At 46.5% G+C, this 20023-nt stretch overlaps 1 protein-coding gene across 2 annotated transcripts in view; it reads left to right on the top strand.

Moving 5' to 3' along the window:
* PAPOLG (poly(A) polymerase gamma) overlaps positions 1 to 18803 on the top strand; it is a 79518-nt gene extending 60715 nt beyond the window's left edge. Inside the window, exons 16-22 of one of the 2 annotated variants that reach the window (XM_069768900.1) lie at positions 12265 to 12386; positions 12467 to 12642; positions 15802 to 15914; positions 16244 to 16467; positions 17494 to 17565; positions 17824 to 17883; positions 18111 to 18803. In XM_069768900.1, the coding sequence (XP_069625001.1) occupies positions 12265 to 12386; positions 12467 to 12642; positions 15802 to 15914; positions 16244 to 16467; positions 17494 to 17565; positions 17824 to 17883; positions 18111 to 18209 (866 nt within the window). In that variant the 3' untranslated portion in view covers positions 18210 to 18803. The remainder of the gene's footprint in view (positions 1 to 12264; positions 12387 to 12466; positions 12643 to 15801; positions 15915 to 16243; positions 16468 to 17493; positions 17566 to 17823; positions 17884 to 18110) is intronic. The other variant, XM_069768901.1, reaches the window with a different exon arrangement.
* The last annotated feature ends 1220 nt before the right edge of the window (positions 18804 to 20023 follow it).

Genomic DNA, 20023 nt, shown 5'->3' with positions numbered 1-20023 from the left:
GAGCTCAGAAGGGAAGGAGCGCCATTTGACTTTTTCAACATAGAATTCTCTGGAATTGAGATCGGACACCATGTCGCGTTTGGAGAGCCCCTGATGTGCCTAAACAGTGGAAACCCCCCACAAGTGACACCATTTTGGAAACTAGACCCCCTAAGGAACTTATCTAGGTGTGTGGTTAACACTTTGAACCCCCAAGTGCTTCACACAAGTTTATAACGTAGAGCCGAAAAAATTAAAAATCATTTTTTTTTCACAAATATGATCTTTTCACCCCCAATTTTTTATTTTCCCAAGGGTAGCAAGACAAAATAGACCCCAAAAGTTGTTGTGCAATTTGTCCTGAGTATGTCGATACCCTGTATGTGGGGGTAAACCTCTGTTTGGGCGCACTGCGGAGCTTGGAAGGGAAGGCGCGCTGTTTGACTTTTTAATCTCTTAATTGTGAGAGCGGACGTCATTTTGGGTTTGTAGATGTGCCTAACAGCAGAAACCCCCCACAACTGACCCCGTTTTGGAAACTACACCCCTCAAAGATTTTAATCAGGGGTATATTGAGCAATTTGAACCCACATGTATGACACAGAGTTTGATAACATTAGGTTGTCATATTGAAAAAATTCATTTTTTTCCACGAGAATCTTGTTTTAGACCTGAATGTCTCGATTTTTCAGAAATAACATCAAAAAGTGGACCCCACAATTCGTTACCCACTTTATTATGAGTGCAGCAATATCCCATATGTAGTAAAAAAGTTCTGTTTGGACAAATGGCAGGGCTTGGACAGAAAGGGGCACAATGTGACAAATTTGGCTTTATTTGAAATTGAAGATCCAGGACCCATTCAAAGCTTCTAGAGACATTGAGCAAAAAAGAAAATCCTTCCAGGAATTATTACTCACAGAGGGAGGCATGCTCCTAAAACACAATGGCTGACTATAAAATTGGTCTTGCTAACAAAACAGTTGTCCCGCATTTGCGTATATTGTAGCAGGAAGAATAAACTGTACTGGAATGAAGGGCAAAATGTGTAGGAAAATGCAGCCAACTATGTGGCAAAGCGGAGTTTGTTCCAAAGATGAAAGAACACCATCAGGGCTAGAATGGCAGACACTTTCAGAGACTGGTCGTACAACGTCCTTTTAGCTCCATCAATCCCTATATGAGAGACGAATGTGCCAATAGACGTGGTACACCATAGCAAGCTCCCACCCGCCAAGGTCAGAACCGCTATATGCACAAAACAACCAGTTCTCTATAGAAAGTATTGTCTGGTACCAGAGGTTCGGCAAGAACCATAAAGTAAAGCCCATAGTGTATAAGTACGGAACTTCCTCATTTTTTAGAAATCCTACAATAAAATGATCATGCCCGTATCATCAACATAAATATAAGTAATATAAATGGAAGCCAAAGTTTTGTGTAGCAAGACAGTTATAAAAACAGTCAAAGTTAGATAAATGGTCAAAAATGTTTGAGTAATAAAGTCCTAGAATTCATTTTCAGATAATCTCACTTTTCAAGAACATTTGTGGGGTCCACACTCTAGAGCGTACAGACGTGGGTACGTGGATGAGAATTTGTTGGAATAGTAGTTTGGTATGGGATTGATCGAGTCGTAGAATTTTCAGATGACCTGACTTTGCAAGAACATTTGTGGGGTCCACACTCTAGAGCGTACAGACGTGGGTACGTGGATGAGAATTTGTTGGAATAGTAGTTTGGTATGGGATTGATCGAGTCGTAGAATTTTCAGATGACCTGACTTTGCAAGAACATTTGTGGGGTCCACACTCTAGAGCGTACAGACGTGGGTACGTGGATGAGAATTTGTTGGAATAGTAGTTTGGTATGGGATTGATCAAATTCTGGAATTAATTGTGAAATGGGGTAAAATGGGATCTACTAATTTAAAATATTTATCAATTGTTCCAAATTGTACTACTGGGGCCACTAAGCAGAAAATAAAAATGATTGAAAAAAAAAACAAACTAATAATTGTAGGTGGTGTGGTAGGTCTCAAAACAGGGGGAGATACAAAGGCCTGGTTGGGATGGGCATGTGGGGCAATAAAATCGGGAATCACTCCGCCTGCCATGCTTTCTGCAAACTCGGCACCTTTTTTGAGGATACCTTTGGGTGGGAGTGACAGGGACAGGGTGAGGAAAATGGCGTTCTGACAGTCTCCGGGAATCCTCAGAGTCGAAGGCTTCCCCCGGTGCCATGGACTCAAATATGAGGCTCTCTACTACTTTTTCCTGAAAGTGCAGGAAAGTTAGTGGTCCTTGAGATTTTTTGTATAGGACAAAACTGTTGTAGGTGGCAGTCTGAATTAGATAGATTCCCACCTTTTTATACCACGCCCTGGTCTTCCTCTTGACCAGGTATGGTTGCAGAACCTGGTCTGACAGGTCTACGCCACCCATATGTCTATTATATTCTGTGACGCAGACAGGTTTTTCTTTGTCCCTGGTGGCACCCCTCTCTCTGACCGTCACAGTGGTGTCCGTATGCAGTGTGGAAAGCATATAGACGTCCTTCCTGTCTTTCCACTTCACTGCAAGTAGTTGGTCGCTTGCAAGTGAAAATGACGCCCCCCTCTCCAAACGTCTGGACACCAACTGTGACGGAAACCCCACTCTGTTTTTCCTCACTGTCCCACAGGCCCCTGTACTTGCAGCATGGAGGGATTTGTATAGGGGGATACTCGTGTAATAATTATCTGTGTACACGTGGTACCCTTGATTGAGAAAGGGCGTCATTAGCTCCCAGACAATTTTGCCTGGGATACCAATTGTCTGGGGGCAGTTTGGGGGGTTTATTTGGCGGTCCCTACCTTCGTAAATTAGGAAGGTGGACGTGTACCCTGATGAGCTCTCGCAAGCTTTATATAATTTTACGCCGTATTTGGCTCTCTTGGAGGGAATAAATTGGCGGAATGAAAGACGGCCCTTGTAGCTCATCAAGGACTCGTCGACTGCCATATTTTGCTCTGGGGTATAGGAATTTAGAAAGGAAGTTTTTAGGAGGGAAATTAGGGGTCTTAATTTATTTAGCCGATCGTAGTTGGGGTCAGTTCTTGGGAGAGCTTGGGCATTGTCACTGAAGTGGAGGAATCTCATCAGGGCTTCGTAACGGGCTCGGGACATGATGGCTGCAAATACAGGGGTGCAGTGGACAGCTTTTGTTGCCCAGTAAGAGCGGAGAGTGGGTTTTTTTACTATACCCATATTCAGGGTGAGGCCTAAGAATTTTTTAATTTCGGGGACATTTGTGGGGATCCAGGAACGGGAATGAAAGGCAGTGGGTTTTTGGGAAATATATTGCCGGGCATATAGGTTAGTTTGGTGGACGATTAATTGCAGGACTTCGGGGCTAATGAAAATTTCAAAAAAATCAATGGGGGTAAAATTGGCGACATCTACTTTTATTCCAGGGACTGCAGAAAAAGGGGGAATTTGAGGGGAAAATGAGGTGTCATTATACCACAGCGGTGGGGGGACTGCGGTACTTGGTCCTGCCTCTGAAGCTTCAGCAGTGACGACCGACTCCGCTACCACCGGGCTGGGGGATCCCGTGGAGGAAGAGTCGTCATCACTGTCTGAAAACTGCTCAACTTCAGGGGCAGAATCTGTTTCGCTGCCGGAGCTGCCGGAGCAAAGCAGGCTGTAAGCTTGCTCCGCGCTAAAAGTTCTGCGAGCCATTTTATCTAATTCCTCCCCTAACCCTAACCCTAACCCTAACCCTAACCCTAACCCTAACCCTAACCCTAACCCTAACCCTAACCCTAACCCTAAAAAAAATTTAAAAAAAAAATTATTTTTTTTTTCTTTTTTTTTTTTTTTTTTTTTTTTTTTATAATCCTCTGGGATTACGGAGAACGGGGGTGGGTAAATGGGATGCTGGCGGAGGCAGATATTATGTTTTTTGTCACTGACAGAGCAGCACTTGAACTGTAGTCTCTCTCTCTTCTCTCCTAGAACAACTACAAGGAGAGAAGAGAAAGGTACAGCCCAAGTGCTGCCATGTTTATCAAATATTAGGGGTTTTGATCACTGTAATTGGGCATATTACAGTAATCAAAACCCAGCAGCCAATGAGAAAATTCTCATAGGTTGCTGGGTCTCTGCTGGCAGATCATGGTAGGCGCACTGCGCATGCGCCCGCCATTTTCTTCCAGCAGAGAAGAAGGGGGGCCAGGAGCAGTGGGCTGGGGACCGGGGACCACTACTGAGGACCGGGGACAGGAGCAGGCGGTATGGTGGGGGGCTCGGGGGCTCTATTTCTCTCCCCTCTGATGTGCGATCACATCAGAGGGGAGAGAAATGCAAAGCATTTTTTTTTTTTACAAACTATTTGCAGCGATCGCAATCCCGGGGGTCTGTAAAGACCCCTGGGATTGCGATCGCTCCAGGGGGTCTGCGATCGCTCCAGGGGGTCTGTAAAAACAGACCCCAATACACCGGGGGAAGCTAGGCTTTGGCGGGCGCATCTGCACATGCGCCCGCCATTTTGGAGCCCGGGCAGGAAGGAGGAGGGTCGGGGACCGGGGGGGCACCTTCTCCGGTACATAAGGTACCGTGGGGGGCTCGGGGGACCCTATTTCTCTCCCCTCTAATGTCCGATCACATTAGAGGGGAGAGAAACACAATACTAATCGCGTTTTTTTTTTTTTTTTTTGCGATCGCCGGTAAACGGTTAATTACCGGCGATCGCAAAAGCGGGGTCGGTGAAAACCGACCCGAATCATGTTCTCTGGGGTCTCGGCTACCCCCGGCAGCCGAGACCCCGGAGAAAATCGGCCTCTGGGGGGCGCTATGTACTTTTTCCACAGCGCCGTTAATTAACGGCGCTGTGGCTTAAGTACCCTTAGCGGCCGCCGTTAAAAGGCGTATCGGCGGTCGCTAAGGGGTTAAAATAAAGGTATGGTCATGGTAGCAAATATATGCTGATTTAAACCCTTTTGACATGCGCCATACTAGTACTGCTTTGCGAGAATTGCGTTCCCACAAACAGCAGTACAAGTACGGCACTCCGATCGCGTGGCCTCACTCTGAATTCTGTGGCTATCGGGTGCCAGCTGTATTTGACAGCTGACGCCCACGATGGCATTTAACCCCTCTGATGCCACTGTCAGTGGTGACAGTGACATTGAGGGGCATTGCGCAGGGAGTGGGCTCCCCGCGCGCTTCCATTGTCCTGATGGTCTCCATGGAGACCCCTGGCCCTAAGATGACCGCGGGGTCCTACAGGGAAGGTGGCTTGTGAGCGCCTTCTGAGAGCAGGCACTGGCATGCCTCCATCCCTGCCTGTCAGATCCTGATGAGATACTCTGTAGTGCAGAGTATCGGATCAGCGATCTGACACTATGCAGTCATGTCCCATCCTGCGACAATGTAAAAAATGTAAAAAAAAATTGTAAAAAATATTTAAAAACAAAATAAAAAATCCTTAAAGAAAAAGACATTACTCTGTCGCCTCATTGGGGGACACAGGACCATGGGTGTTATGCTGCTGTCCACTAGGAGGTGACAGTATGCATAATCTGAAAAAGATTAACTGTGGCTCCTCCTCTGCAGTATACACCCCTGGACGGCGTCAGCCTTCTCCAGTTTTTGCTTATTGTCGCATAGGAGGCACACCTAAGATTTTTTTACTCCGTTTTTTTCCGACTGATTACAGATGAAGAAAAGTGGGTCTCCTGTGAGACTCCCGACATGGCTCCTTCATCGGTCCCCTATTATGGGGTGCCCGGTTGAAGTAGAGATGGCTGTTCCCCATGTCGCTCCTTCCCCAGTCCCTCGGGTGCTGGTTCGAAGTCAAGACCCCCCCCCCCCCCCCCCCCCTCCTTCCCCAATTCCTTTTGGTTTTTGGGTTGCGGTCGAGGCGAGGATAAATCCCCCTGAAGGTCATAGCAGCACCCTCCCTAATCCCCCTCTGGGGGTATTAGGTTGAGACGCCTCAGATAGGGCCTGTACAGGCAGCACTCTGCAGCTCCCATCAATGGGCCAGCACACTGCGCCTGCATCCAGGGACCCCAGCCCAGCTGCGGGCTCCTATCGGGGCCGGGGGGAGTGCAGGCAGGCATGGCACATACAGACACAGGCTCCCTGCGCCCCTGTCTCTGTGGCAGCACCAGCTCTATACTGCCTCAGGGGGACCCCTCACAGGGCCCCTCTTCTGCTTATGGCCCCACCGCTATCCTGCCTTTAAATCCGGAGGGGTCCGGTTCAGATCCGACCCCCTCCCGGACTTTTGCGCCGACCTGGAGCTTTTCTGGGTATCGGGCATCTAATTTAGGCCCCCGACTTCGGCCTAGCTGAAGCCGCCGCCTCCTCTCCGCCCCCCGGATGACAAATATGACACTCTACAGTGTCATAGAGGGGGTGGATCGAGACAGAAAGGGCGCATTTTACACAGCTTTGCTGCTTTTTTTTTTTTTTTTTCTGCTCTCCACCCCCTTCTCCCCGTGCCTCTTTTCCCTCGGCTGCCATTTCTACTGCAGCAAGGATTAACCCTGCATCTCTCGGTCAGCAGGACCAGGCCAGCCAGTCTCCGGGGGGCACAGGACACTGGATCTTCGGCGCTGGACCTAGGGGCAAACTGGTGGGGTAAGATCACAGCTGGGTTGTTTAACTCGGCTGCGAATCCATATTCCCTATAAGGCTCCCCTATAGGGTCCTTTGCATAGCTACCCCTGTAAGGTCCCCTGCAGCCAGCCCTTCTGCACTCTGCACTGTGTTGGGCTCAAGGTCCAGGAGAACCAGGCAGGACTGCTATTATGCATTCTGCACAGCCTGCAGGACCGCTCTCCCCAGTGGCAGCACATACGCACTGCCAGGACTGCATCCAGACTACTGCGTCAGAGCCCCAAGAAGCCCCTGCCAATGCCTCAGTGTCTGATGCCACGCCGGAATGGGTCACTCAGAGGTCGCAATCTATGACGCAGTCTATAGATAACAAACCTCCACATTGCTTCAGGCTCTGCAGCATCATGCCTCGGCTATGACCGTTACCAAGCATAGGGAGAGCTTGACTCAGGAACAGAACGACCTGGCACATCCACGTCTAGGTCAGGACGCAAGCGGACCCATAGGTCAAGTCCATCTGCGTCATCCTATAGCACGGTCATCCCATTCTAGGGAGAGACACCGTAGTTCCAGGGCGTCTAGACAATCCCCTTCCAGGGGCAGACAATGCAGATCTCCACAATCCCTGACCAGTGAAGGCTTCCTCCCCAGCTAACCCAGCAGGGGATGCCTCCGTGATACACAGGATTCGGAAGGCATCTGTGACTCCGACTCAGTCAGGGAAACGGAGGGGTCTCTGATCCCAATCCCCCCTAACAATACAGCGCTGGTCGAGGACATAATCTCTTCCATCCATCGGGAGCTGGACATTATAATCTGCCACCAGAGGCCCCAAGATCTCCTTTGAAGGACTTCTGAAGCCACCTAAGGTTTTCTCTAACCACCCAGAGTTTAAAGCGATCCTTAAAAATCAGCTCTCACAGCTTGAGAAAAAATTAGCTAATCGCAAATATCTGGAGGCAAAGTACCTTTTCCCACACCAAGAAATGGACAGATCCACCCGAAGTGGACCCCCCAGTCTCTAGACTAGCAGCACAGACCCTCTCTTCACTGCCAGATAGCTCAACCCTCAGGGACGCAGCAGACCGGCAGGTAGAACGCATGGCTCGTTCAATTTTTCGAGGCGGCAGGGGCCTCCCTGGCTCCCGCGTTCGCTTCAGTTTGGGCTGCCAAGGCCATCCTGGCTTGGGCCAAAAAATTTACAAGCTGGCCTCCAAGCATCTGCTCTTGAGCTGTCGGACCAAGCGGTTCAAATAGCAGTTGTAGCAGATTACAGGCTTCATGCAGCTCTGGATTCAGCAAGGGGCGTAGCGGGGATAGCATCAAACGCCATCACGACTCGGCATATCCTCTGGCTGCGGAATGGAAAGCGGACGCAGCTTCAAAGAAGTCCCTAACGCACCTCCCGTATCTCAGTGGGTGACCTTTTTCGGTGACAGGTTGGACACCATGATATCCAACGCCACCGGGGGTAAGAGTACTTCTCTCCCTCAACTGAAACCTACACGCACTTACAAAAGTGTAACAAACCTGATTCCGATCCTTTCGGAATTCCTCGGGCTGGTCCGTCTTGCGTCCAGCACGCAACCGTTCCCCACAAAGGGACAACTCACGGGCGACGCAAAGGTCGGACAAGACGTGGCAGTTAAAAGCAGGCCAGTCAGAGCCCAAAGGAGGAAAACCTCAGACCTTTTCCTCCTCATGACTCATGGACCCCAGAAGACATCCCACCCGTAGGCGACTTTGCTCCTTTCAGCAAGTCTGGATGCCTACTGCTGAAGACAGGTGGATCGGGGAACTAGTGTCTTCCGGATACAAGATAGTGTTTAACTTCCAACCACGAACTGAATCTTCCTCTCGCATCGCCCCCCCCCCCCCCCTGCCTTCCACCAAGCGGCTTCCTCGCTTCTTCAAGCAGGGTTCATAGTACCGGTCCCCACGGCCGAGCGCTTCCGAGGGTTCTACTCAATCTATTAGTAGTCCCCAAGAAAGGAGGCAGTGTACGGCCCATGTTGGACCTAAAACAACTCAACAAATATGTACGGGTCCGTCACTTCCGCATGGAGTCTCTTCGGTCCATCATTGCGTCCATGGAGAAGGGAGAATATCTCGCCTCCATAGACATACAAGACGCATACCTGCATATACCGATTGCACCGGCCCATCAGAGGTTTTTCAGGTTCGCAATCGACCAGGACCACTACCAGTTCGTGGCTTTCCCGTTCGGACTTGCCACGGCTCCCAGAGTGTTTACCAAGGTCATGGCAGCCACCATGGACGTCCTGCACTCCAGAGGCATAGTAGTCCTTCCATACTCAGACAATCTACTCAAGGCTCCTACCTTCAATGACTGCGAGCTCAGCGTCTCAATCACAAACTACACTGAGCCGCATGGGCTGGTTAGTCAACCTACAAAGGTCATCACCGACCCTGAGTCAGTCTCTGACCTTCCTGGGAATGCTAGACAACACCTCCAGGGGTCTAGTGCCCTTTCCCAGGGACAAGGCACTGGCTCTCCGCCTAGGAGTTCGCATCCTCCTCCACAAACCCCTCCGAGCTCTCTGGTTTGCCATGAGTCCCTGGCAGGATGGAGGCAGCAATAGAAGCGGTCCCATTTGGCCCAGTTTCACCTCAGGCCTCTCCAACTAGCCATTCTCAAGTCCTGGAACAGGAATCCTGTTTCCTCTCGACAGGGAATTCCAGCTAATTTCGTCAACCAGGAGGTCCCTGCACTGGTTGCTCAAGCCAACCTTGCTAGCAAAGGGGAAATCCTTTCTCACAGGTCAATGGAAGGTTCTGACCACCGATGCAAGCCTGACGGGTTGGGGTGCAGTGCACCTACAACACAAAGCAAGTGGTCCCCAGTGGAAGCGACCATGCCCATCAACATCCTGGAAATTCGTGCCATCCTCCTGGCATTGAGGGCCTTCCATCACTTACTGGCAGCCTCTCACATCAGAATACAATCGGACAATGCCACAACTGTGGCATATGTGAATCACCAAGGGGGGAGCTGCAGTACCCAGGCGATGCGAGAAGTGTCGCACATCCTCCTCTAGGTGGAGGACACAGGCTCGGTTCTCTCAGCGGTCCACATTCCGGATGTGGACAACTGGGAAGCAGTCTTCTTCAGACTACAAGGAATAGCTTCGGGACAGTGGTCTCTCCATCCCGAAATTTTTCGCCAGATCTGACATCGCTGGGGGACCCCAGATGTGGACCTGATAGCATCCCACTTCAATGCCAAGGTCTCCAACTTCATGGCTAGAACACACGATCCGCGGTCGCTCGGAGCAGACGCTCTGGTTCAGGACTGGACCCAGTTCTAGCTTCTGTACATTTTTCCACCTCTCCCCCAGTTATCCAGAGTGATGAGGAAAATCAAGCAAGATGGAGTTCCAACCATCTTAATCGCACCGGTCTGGCCCAGACGTACATGGTACGCTGACATCGTACAACTTACAGCAGACGCCACTTGGCGCCTCCCCGACCGCCCGGATCTTCTATCACAAGGCCCGTTCTACCACCAGAACTCAGGGGCTCTCACTTTGACGGTGTGGCTCTTGAAACCTAGGTTCTAACCCAGTCAGGGCTCTCAACGGACGTCATTGGAACCATGATCAGGGCATGGATGCCAGCCTCTGCCAAGATCTATTACCGTACCTGGAAAGCTTTCTTTACCTGGTGCGAATCATCGTGGCCAGATTCCACTCCCTTATTCCTTACCCAAAGTACTTGGTTTTCTCCAATCGGGTCTGGAGGCCAGGCTGTCCCTGGGCTCGCTTAAGAGCCAGGTGTTAGCCCTCTCAGTGCTTTTTCAAAGGCGCATTGCTACCAAGCCGCAAGTAAGGACTTTTCTTCAGGGGGTTTCCCGATTGGTTCCCCCTACAGACGACCACTAGAAACGTGGGACCTCAACCTGGTCCTGACAGCATTGCAGGAACCACCCATCGAACCCCTTAAGGAGGTCCCACTCTGCCTTCTATCCCACAAGGTGGTTTTTTTTCCTGGTGGCAATCACCTCGCTACGCAGGGTGTCTGAACTGACAGCACTCTCCTGCAGATGGCCCTTCCTGGTTTTTCACCAGGACAAGGTAGTTTTCCGTACGGTCCCATCCTTCCTTCCAAAGGTTGTGTCCCACTTCCACCTCAATGAGGAAATTTCACTGCCACCCTTTTGTCCGGTCTCGGTTCATAGAGTGGAGAAGGCTCTGCGTACGCTTGACCTTGTCAGGGCATTGCGTATTTGTGTCTAGGACTACGTTCTTCCGGAGGTCTGATTCTCTTCTCTTCCTTCTTCCAGAAGGCGGCTGCAAGGGTCTGCCAGGTGCCAGCTACCCTTGCCAGGTGGATCAGATCCACCATACAAGACGCCTACCGCCTTAAGAATTCTCTTCTAGCCGGTATTACAGCACACTCTACACGGGCGGTAGAGGCCTCCTGGGCCATTCGGCACAACAAGTGTGTAAGGCGGCCACTTGGACTAGCCTACACACGTTTACTAAACACTACAGGGTTCATACCCAGTCCTCAGCGGACGCGAGCCTGGGTAGATGTGTTCTGCAGGCTGCGGTGCCCCAAGTGTAGCGGCCTGTCTGCACAATATTCGTCCATTGCTTCCCACCCAGGGACTGCTTTGGGACGTCCTGTGTCCCCCAATGAGGCGACAGAGTAAAGGAGATTTTTGTGTACTCACCGTAAAATCTTTCTCTTAGCCTCTAATTGGGGGACACAGCTCCCACCCTGTTGCCCTTTTCGGGCCGTTGTTACTGTTGAGTTCTCATATTGTTCTTTGAGCTCGTACATAGTGGCCTTCTTGTAGGCAGGCCTATGTTATTCATGTTACATTCCTCCTACTGCTTTTGCACAAAACTGGAGAAGGCTGACGCCGTCCAGGGGTGTATACTGCAGAGGAGGAGCCACAGTTAATCTTTTTCAGATTATGCATAGTGTCGCCTCCTAGTGGACAGCAGCATAACACCCATGGTCCTGTGTCCCCCAATTAGAGGCTAATAGAAAGAGCTTTTATGGTGAGTACACAAAAATCTCCTTTTTTCCAATAAATACATTTATGTAAAAAAAAAAACTATAAAACTGTCCCACAAGTTAACCCATTCAGTGAACACCGTAAAAAAAAAAGAGGTTGTGGGTTGTGCTAATCACCTAGGCAGGTTAACAGTGTAACAATTTTTTTTTTTTTTTTTGTTGTTGTTTTTTTCCTTACACGCATGGTCTTGCAGCAATTCTGGGTAGATGGCTGCAATGCTATATCCCCAGTCCACAAGATCCCATCCTGGAGCCAATAGTTTACTGCCCCCATACCAGGCGATACCCACTGTCTCCCAAAGTTTGGTTGGTACACTTGTACAAAAGTTTTTGCATCCTCTTGGATGTAGTGGAAGCAGCTCTGATTGTTCTGTCACCCCTGGAGAGCCAGTGCCGATAACGGAGTATAAGTGTTATTATTATTTTACAAGGGGGAAATGTGATTGACAAAAGGATTGTCTAAGTAGTAGACCACCCCTTCAACTCTTCTGTTTTTGAAAGCATTCTTACTTCACAACATTTTTTTTTTTTCTGCGCCCTTCTAAAACTTTGACACCATACTGACTGTAATAATATTTCTCTTTATCGTGGAACATCATATTTTATTTTTTTTTTTCTTCCTCCTTTCCAGTCTACAGACAGGCTAACAATATTAACATGCTGAAAAAAGGAATGAGGATTGAAGCTACTCACGTGAGGAGGAAACAGCTCCATCAGTATCTTCCTCCAGAAGCCTTACAGAGGAGGAAGAAGGTAGTGAAGATTTGTACCTTGACCTACTTCTTGGTACATATTGCTTTTCTTTTCTTTAATCACTTTCATTATCTTCACAGCAGAGTGTTCCAGAAATCGGCAAGACATATTCAGGTATTTTATCCAAGAGATCGTCCTTGGATGGTAACTGTCTGGACAGCTCTAGAGATACAGACACGGGCACCCCATGTGAGTCTCCAACATCTTGCCACAATATGTCTCGATCAAACAGTCCAACTCTGCCAGAGGTTCAAAGGTGAGATGACCTCCTCCTCCCAATATAGAACATACTCCATCGTCACATTTACATTAATATTGGACCATTTTAGAACCTTAAATACACTCTTGTCAATGACTTTATGAAGCTGTAGGGTTTCATCTCTTTGGTAGCCGCTTGGGTACTCGCCTGTAGAGGAGGGCTTATATCAAAACAGCATAAAGTTTGTCTATGATAAACTTTACAGCTCCAACACGAAAACCGCTTTTCTCCAGTACAAATGAACAATACACTCCCTTCCTCAGGCGCAATGGAACAGAGTAAGGGTAGGTGCACACGTCAGGATTTTCTAGCAGAACTTTCCTGACAAAAACCGGACATTTCTGCCAGAAATCCGCATGCGTTTTTTTTTTTCGCGCTTTTGGTGCGTTTTTTCACAAATGCATAGAATAACGGGAAAAACTCAGAAAATCCGCAAAATTAATGAACATGCTGCTTTTTTTTTTTTTGCTGCAGTGCGTTTTTTTTTTTTTTTTTGCGGGGGAAAAAAACGCATCATGTGCACAAAAATTGCAGAATGCATTCCAAATGATAGGATGCATATGTCTGCAGTTTGTAATGCATTTTTATCGCGAAAAAACCTGAACGTGTGCACATACCCTAAATGTAGCAGCCTCACCGATCTTTGAATGCCTGGCAGCATTAGGTCAAGCATTTTAAAGGGAACCTGTCAGCAGGATTGTGCACAGTAACCTACAGACACTGTCAGGTTGGTGCAGTTATACTGATTAAACAACAACCACAAGACGGATTTCATCAACCCAGGTATCATTTTAATCTTTATTTGCAGTTTTCAGTTGATGAGATTCTCGTGCTCCAGGGTGTCCTGTGGGCGGGGCTTTTTGTGCTGCTTATTCACTACTCCTACTTATTCCTACTTATTCACTTGTATGGCTTATGACAGGTCACTGATCTCACTGACCCGCCCCCTATTTTACATACTGCATAGAATAGTGTTTAAAAAAAATCTTAATCATAGTGGCGCCAGCGGCCGCACCTGCGCACTAGGACAATTCAGAACGCGAAAGATGGTACTGCGCAGGTGCCGCCACCACTGCCATCTATAGCAAATGGCGGCGGTGCCTGTGAAATGGCTATGATTGGTGATCCAATAGATGCTACTGTGCAGGTGCCGCCACCACTGCCATCTATAGCAAAATGACGGCGGTGCCTGTGAAATGGCTATGTTTGGCGATCCAATAGATGCTACTGCGCCGACAGCTCCATCTTGATGGAGCCAATTTTTTTTTCTCAAGCAAAATGGCACCTGCGCAGTAGTATCTATTGTCTTCTGAATGATGCTACTGTGCAGGCGCGGCCGACAACGCCATTTTAATTAAGATTTTTATTTTATTTTTTTTAAACACTATTCTATGCAGTATGTAAAATAGGGGGCAGGTCAGTAAGGGATCAATGACCTGTCATAAGCCATACAGATGAATATGTAAGCAGAGCACCACATAAAGACCCCCACAGGCCACTCCAGTGCGTGAGAATCTCATTAACTGAAAGCTGCAACTGCATGATTAACCCCTTCACGACCTTGCCCTTTTCAGTTTTTGCGTTCTTGTTTTTCACTCCCCTCCTTCCCAGAGCCATAACTTTTTTTATTTTTCCGTCAATTTGGCCATGTGAGGGCTTGTTTTTTGCGGGACAAGTTGCACCTTTCAACGACATCATTGGTTTTAGCATGTCGTGTACTAGAAAACGGGGAAAAAAATTCCAAGTGCAGTGAAATTCCAAAAAAAAGTGCAATCCCACACTTGTTTTTTGTTTGGCTTTTTTGCTAGGTTCACTAAATGCTAAAACTGACCTGCCATTTTGGTACTCCAGGTCATTACGAGTTCATAGACACCAAGCATGTCTTAATTACGTTTTATCTAAGTGGTAAAAACAAAATTCCAAACTTTGTTATAAAATTTAAAAAAATTGCACAATTTTCCGTTTCCCGTAGCGTCTCCATTTTTCGTGATCTGGGCTCAGGTGAGGGCTTATCTTTTGTGTGCTGAGCTGGCGTTTTTAATGCTACCATTTTGGTGCAGATATGATCTTTTGATCGTCCGTTATTACATTTTAATGCAATGTCGCGGCGACCAAAAAACACGTAATTCTGCCGTTTAGAATTTTTTTTCTCGCTGTAGTTTAGTGAGCAGGTTAATACTTTTTTTTTTTTAATTGATCAGACGATTCTGAACGCGGCGATACCAAATATGTGTAGGATTTATTTATATTTTATTGTCGCGCTCACAGCAGGCCGGCATCAGTAACCATAGAAGTCTCAAGGTCCCCTATGGTTACCATCCTGACACATCGCCGACCCCCGATCATGTGACGGGGGTTGGCGATGCGATCATTTCTGGCTGCGCAGCCGGAAGCGCCGGTTAAATGCCGCTATCAGCGTTTGACAGCGGCATTTAACTGGTTAATAGCGGTGTGTGTGAATCGCGATTTCACCCGCTGCTATTGCGGGCACATGTCAGCTGTTCAAAACAGCTGACATGTCCCGGCTTTGAGGTGGGCTCAGCGCTGGAGCCCACATCAAAGCAGGGGACCCGACCTCCGCTGTAATAGTACGGCAGAGGTCGGGAAGGGGTTAACCAACCACAAGGCTGAGTTCATCAACCAAGGTATCATTGTAATCAGTATGACAGCGCCAACCTGACACTTTCTGTAGTTTACTGAGCACAATCCTGCTGACAGGTTCCCTTTAAACCTGTTCACCAAACACCTTTCATCAGCTCCAGCCCAAACTCCACACTGCTGATCTAACTCAGCTGCTGTTATTAGGCCTGTAAACCCCGTGCTTTTTTTTTATGGGAGCAACCTTTCGCATCCAGACTCCTTTTTGGTTGCTCCTAATTTCTGTACCCAAAATCCAGTCAAATTAAAACTTTCAGTATCCTAGTGTTCGTTACTGGTACAGACTTAACATTACTGAAGCCAACCATCTTGGTGGCACGTCTGACATCCAGAACATTATTTCCTGCTTTCTTGCAATGCTTATCTGATTATTCAGCAGATACACATAAATCATTTAATTCTCTTTTCATGTCTTTATGTCCATTATATTCAAGATGTTTTTTTTTTTTCTTGTCTTTACGTCATTGTTATATTAATGTGAAATATTCTGTATTTTAGGAAGCCTGTATTCGAGATTCCAGCAAATCTGTTCACTACCATCCACAAACAAGTGCCTACAGTTGTGCCTCTACAAACGGCATGGGGACAGGCCATTCCTGTTATTGGATCAAGTAAGGATGCCAGCCCCCCCACACCCATCCCGCCCCCCCCCCCCACACACACACACCCTTTTTTTTTTTTTTTTTTTTGCCCAGATTGGTCCACAAAATAAAAGGTGGGATAGGGGGGACTATACTTGATATTCTTCTCAGTCCCTTATTATGAAGCACCCTTTCTGACCTCTTTCTCTTAACCTCCAAAAAACAAAAGTTCTTATTTTTGTTTTCATTCAGTTGTTCAGATCTTCATTAGATGCTTTTTTCCCCCTCCCCAATGAAGGCTCCGAGAGATTTTGGTTTCTTACTGTAAAATCATTTAATTTTTATTTTTTCTCCTTCAGATTCTGATCATGTCGTAGCAATGAAGACGCCAAGCCACACTGGCTGCACCATCCCAACAGTAATAGGACTTAATGTTGTCCCACCACCTACATCTCCACCCCACCATCCCCAGAGTCTTCATCCTGATAAATCGGTAAATATAAGCCCCAAAAGTGCTGCAGCTAAGCGGACTCATCCTCCAAGCCAGGAGACGTCTTCGAAGAGAATGAAGGATACAGAAAAGGTTTGAATGCATTTATGCCTATGATAGACACTGTTCAAGGGGCCATCGACGATTAATAGGGTTAAAGACGTGGATGATAACATAATGGAGTAAAGTTGTGCATGCTCAACCTCCGTGCCACTCATGCTCAGTCTGGATGGGTGGATAGGTGGGGGGGGGGGCAAGAGCTATTTTGGGAACAACTCTTTAAGAGTTATTTTGTTAGATAGAGACATAGAATATCTATATCTCTATCGGTAATATAGGAAAAAAAAATTATGCAAATCTTAATTTTTTTTTCAAATGCATAGAGCAGGAAATTTTATTTAGGATTTTAATGTAAATTTAGTTTGTTTGTTTTTGTTGTCATTCAGCATTTTTTCAAATTTTAGTTTAGTGTTTCATTTAGGCCGGGTTGGCATGACCGTATGTTCCCTCGTGTAAGAGAGTCTGTCCGATTATGCTAATAACACTCGGACCGAACTCTGCTCAAAAAGGAGTTCCCGCGCCTGCGTGCCTATCGGCTGTTAGGCAATCCCTGCATGTGTTGTGGCTGTCGAACAGTCGCGAAACATGCAGGTATGGGGACTCGGACATATTTTCGAGCACCCGATGACACTTGGGTAGCACCCGAGCATGGTTGTAAACGCCTTATCCAAGCACGTTCGCTCATCACTAGTCTTTACATTTAAAGGGAGCTTGTCCAAACCTTTTGACTTTTTTTTAATTTTTTTTCCTTACGACTTGCAATGGTCTAAAATGATAAAAGGGATATTTCCCTGATCAGTCCCGTGCTGACACCTCCGTGGTTCACCCAGCTCTACCCAGATGGCGAGCGACACTGCCGCGGGTAGTTGGCTGCAGTGATCACATCTCGTATCAGCAGTTTAGCGCTGGGTGAATGTGATACAGATGAGGAGGCAGGAAAAAATCAGCATGGCGGATGGTTGGGTGATTAATACTACTTTTTGTTATTTTGGACTATTGTATACTTATATATAAGATGGATATTCACTTGATATTCTTTAAATAACCTGTCCCTTATAGCTTCTCGGCGTGATTGACTCTGCATTTGTACATCCTTCTATTCCTGGAAAGGAGGAAACCAGAAAAATTGTGGTAAGCATGGCATTCTAAGCATGTAATTGGGCTTTGTGACTTTTGATAATGGGGCTATACAAGCACAAGCATGTATAAAATAGTTTTAGTACCGTATACACACATGCACATATACAGAATATCAGGCGTTCTGATATATTTGGGTAAAAAATGCCAGGAGCGCCTTAGTTTTTTTTTTTTTTTTTTTTTGCCATAATGTATGAATGACGGGGTCTCTGTTGCCCCCTCCCCTTTTCCCTTCAACCTCTTGTTTTCCAGGAAAGAATAATTGCTGAAGACGCAATGCCCATTCCTACTATCGACCGCACTAGATCACAGGTACTATCCATAAAATCTATATATTCCCATTGGTGAATGTTCCTGTGACTTCACAAGGGGTGAATACAAGGTGCTTCTCTTTCCACGACTGCTATGTACAGAAAGATCTCCTTTAGTGGCTCATTTTTCTCTCTTCTATGCATATTTTGTGGGCTAATCTATAAACTTGCACCCTTAATTGTTTTCTTAAGTTTTTCTATCAACCTGATGTTTTAATCTGTTTGTAGAGGCTTCCCAGTAAAGAGCTACCAGATGCATCTTCTCCTGTGCCAACCAGTACCATTCGGGTCTTTAAAAACTCTATCAGACTAACTCTAAACCGGTAACCGCACTACGTATCATGTAAAGCAATAACTGCGCGGCGTTATGAGGTCAGTCCATGCCAGTGACTATAGATAGCTGTACTGAATGCATCACCACTTCTGTATAATGCAAGCCTCATGGACACTGGCTTTCTTTGTGGGGATTGATAACATTAAGGATGCTCATGAGTAGCGCCAAAGACTTGCGTGGGGAAAAAAACAAACAAACTTGTATTTTCTGTCTTCTGATCCAGTCCATCTTTGGCAGTGATGCTGCAGCTATAAAGATCAGTAACGTTTGTTGTCTTCTGTCCCACTGTCAAAAAAAAAAAAAAAAAAAAAAAATGCAATCTACTGAGGACGCCTTGAAGTGAAGACCCTTCCCCCAAAGGTATAGAATAATACGGGTCTCCCCCTATGCCACATACTGCCATGATGATCTACATACAGTTTTATAGCTTTTAGTGTTTAATTTTGTGGTTTTTTGTTTGTTTTTTTTTTGTCTAAGAAAAAAAAAATCTAAATTATATATAAAAAAAAATATGCTTTGGGGGTTTTGCAGATGCAGGACCCTGTAAATGTTTGCTTTTCGTATGTTTTTTCAAAACTATAATATTTAAAAAAAAAAAATGGGGAAAAAAAATCGTTTTGTATTGTGATTGTAACGAAATTTCACGTTCTGTTTTGTATCACCTCTTATGTCTTCGAATTCGTAACTGTGTATTCATGAGAAGGGAAAAAAACCCGTATTGCTTTACATTACCTCATCTACTGTCCAGAGACGCCAATGTTCCCGGACTTGACAAAGCCTCCGATTTTCAGGCTTTCTGATATTCACAGCCCTGCTATCAATGCAGATTTGTTTATCTTGAAAACTAGATACTGAAATGTCTCCTGTGGAGACTCGTAACGTAAATTATCATTAATTTCAAGGTTCTATTTAAAAACTTCCCCGACGTCCCCCCCCCCTAAGTTATCAAATTGATTTTGAATGGAAACTTTATTTTTCTTGCACATTTCACAAAATCTGAAAAGGTCTGCTGCGTTAGCATGGGTTTGGTTTTAAAGAGGACTTGTCACTTGCTCAAAAAAATTAAGTGAAATACCTTGTAACAATCCCTGAGCTCTCCCTTTTCTGCCTTTTCTGTTTTGCGCTGCGTTTCTCCACTGGAGAAAGTGATATTTGATGCTTTTGGGGTACATTATGTGAAATCTCTGCTTGCTGTTCAACTGAGTGTTTGTTTCTTCAGATTATTTTCTAAGTGCGTGCCCTGCTTTCACCACCCCACCCCAGATGCTACTAATCACAACTCGGCAGCTTGTGAGACTGACAGACTGGTAAATCGGCTGATGAGCAGTGATTGAAAGCATATGGGGTCTTGTACTTTCACCCCTCCTTCCAGAGAACACTGGGAAGAAACGCAAAACCGAGATTTCACATATCGCCCTCCAGAAGAAACATGTGAATATCTCTGCAGTGGAGTGTACACGGCGAAAAATGGAAAATGTCAGCAGATTCAGGGAAGCTCTGGGATTTTAATTTGATTCTTTAGAGCAAAGGACAGTTTCTTTTAATTAGGATTTTTCATTATTGAATCAAAGTTCATTGCTGTACTTGAAGCTTGTGATTTGTTTGTCCCCTCGGTAGCAGCCATTTCTGGCGGGAATTAATGACTGCAAGAATAGATGAGTCTGTGCAGCCTCCTTACAATATCGCTAGCCAGTATGGCCAATCTTACTGCTGTTACTTTTTTTTAAAAAACTGACGGCTGTGGCAATTGATCAGGGAAATGCCAACATTTCTAAGGTACAGAACAGATTTGCTGTTTAAATTCCCT

Source organism: Ranitomeya imitator, chromosome 5 (assembly GCF_032444005.1).
Source record: "Ranitomeya imitator isolate aRanImi1 chromosome 5, aRanImi1.pri, whole genome shotgun sequence".
Taxonomy (NCBI): domain Eukaryota; kingdom Metazoa; phylum Chordata; class Amphibia; order Anura; family Dendrobatidae; genus Ranitomeya; species Ranitomeya imitator.
The sequence above is the reverse complement of the archived record's forward strand: the minus strand, read 5'-3'. Positions and strand labels throughout refer to the sequence as shown.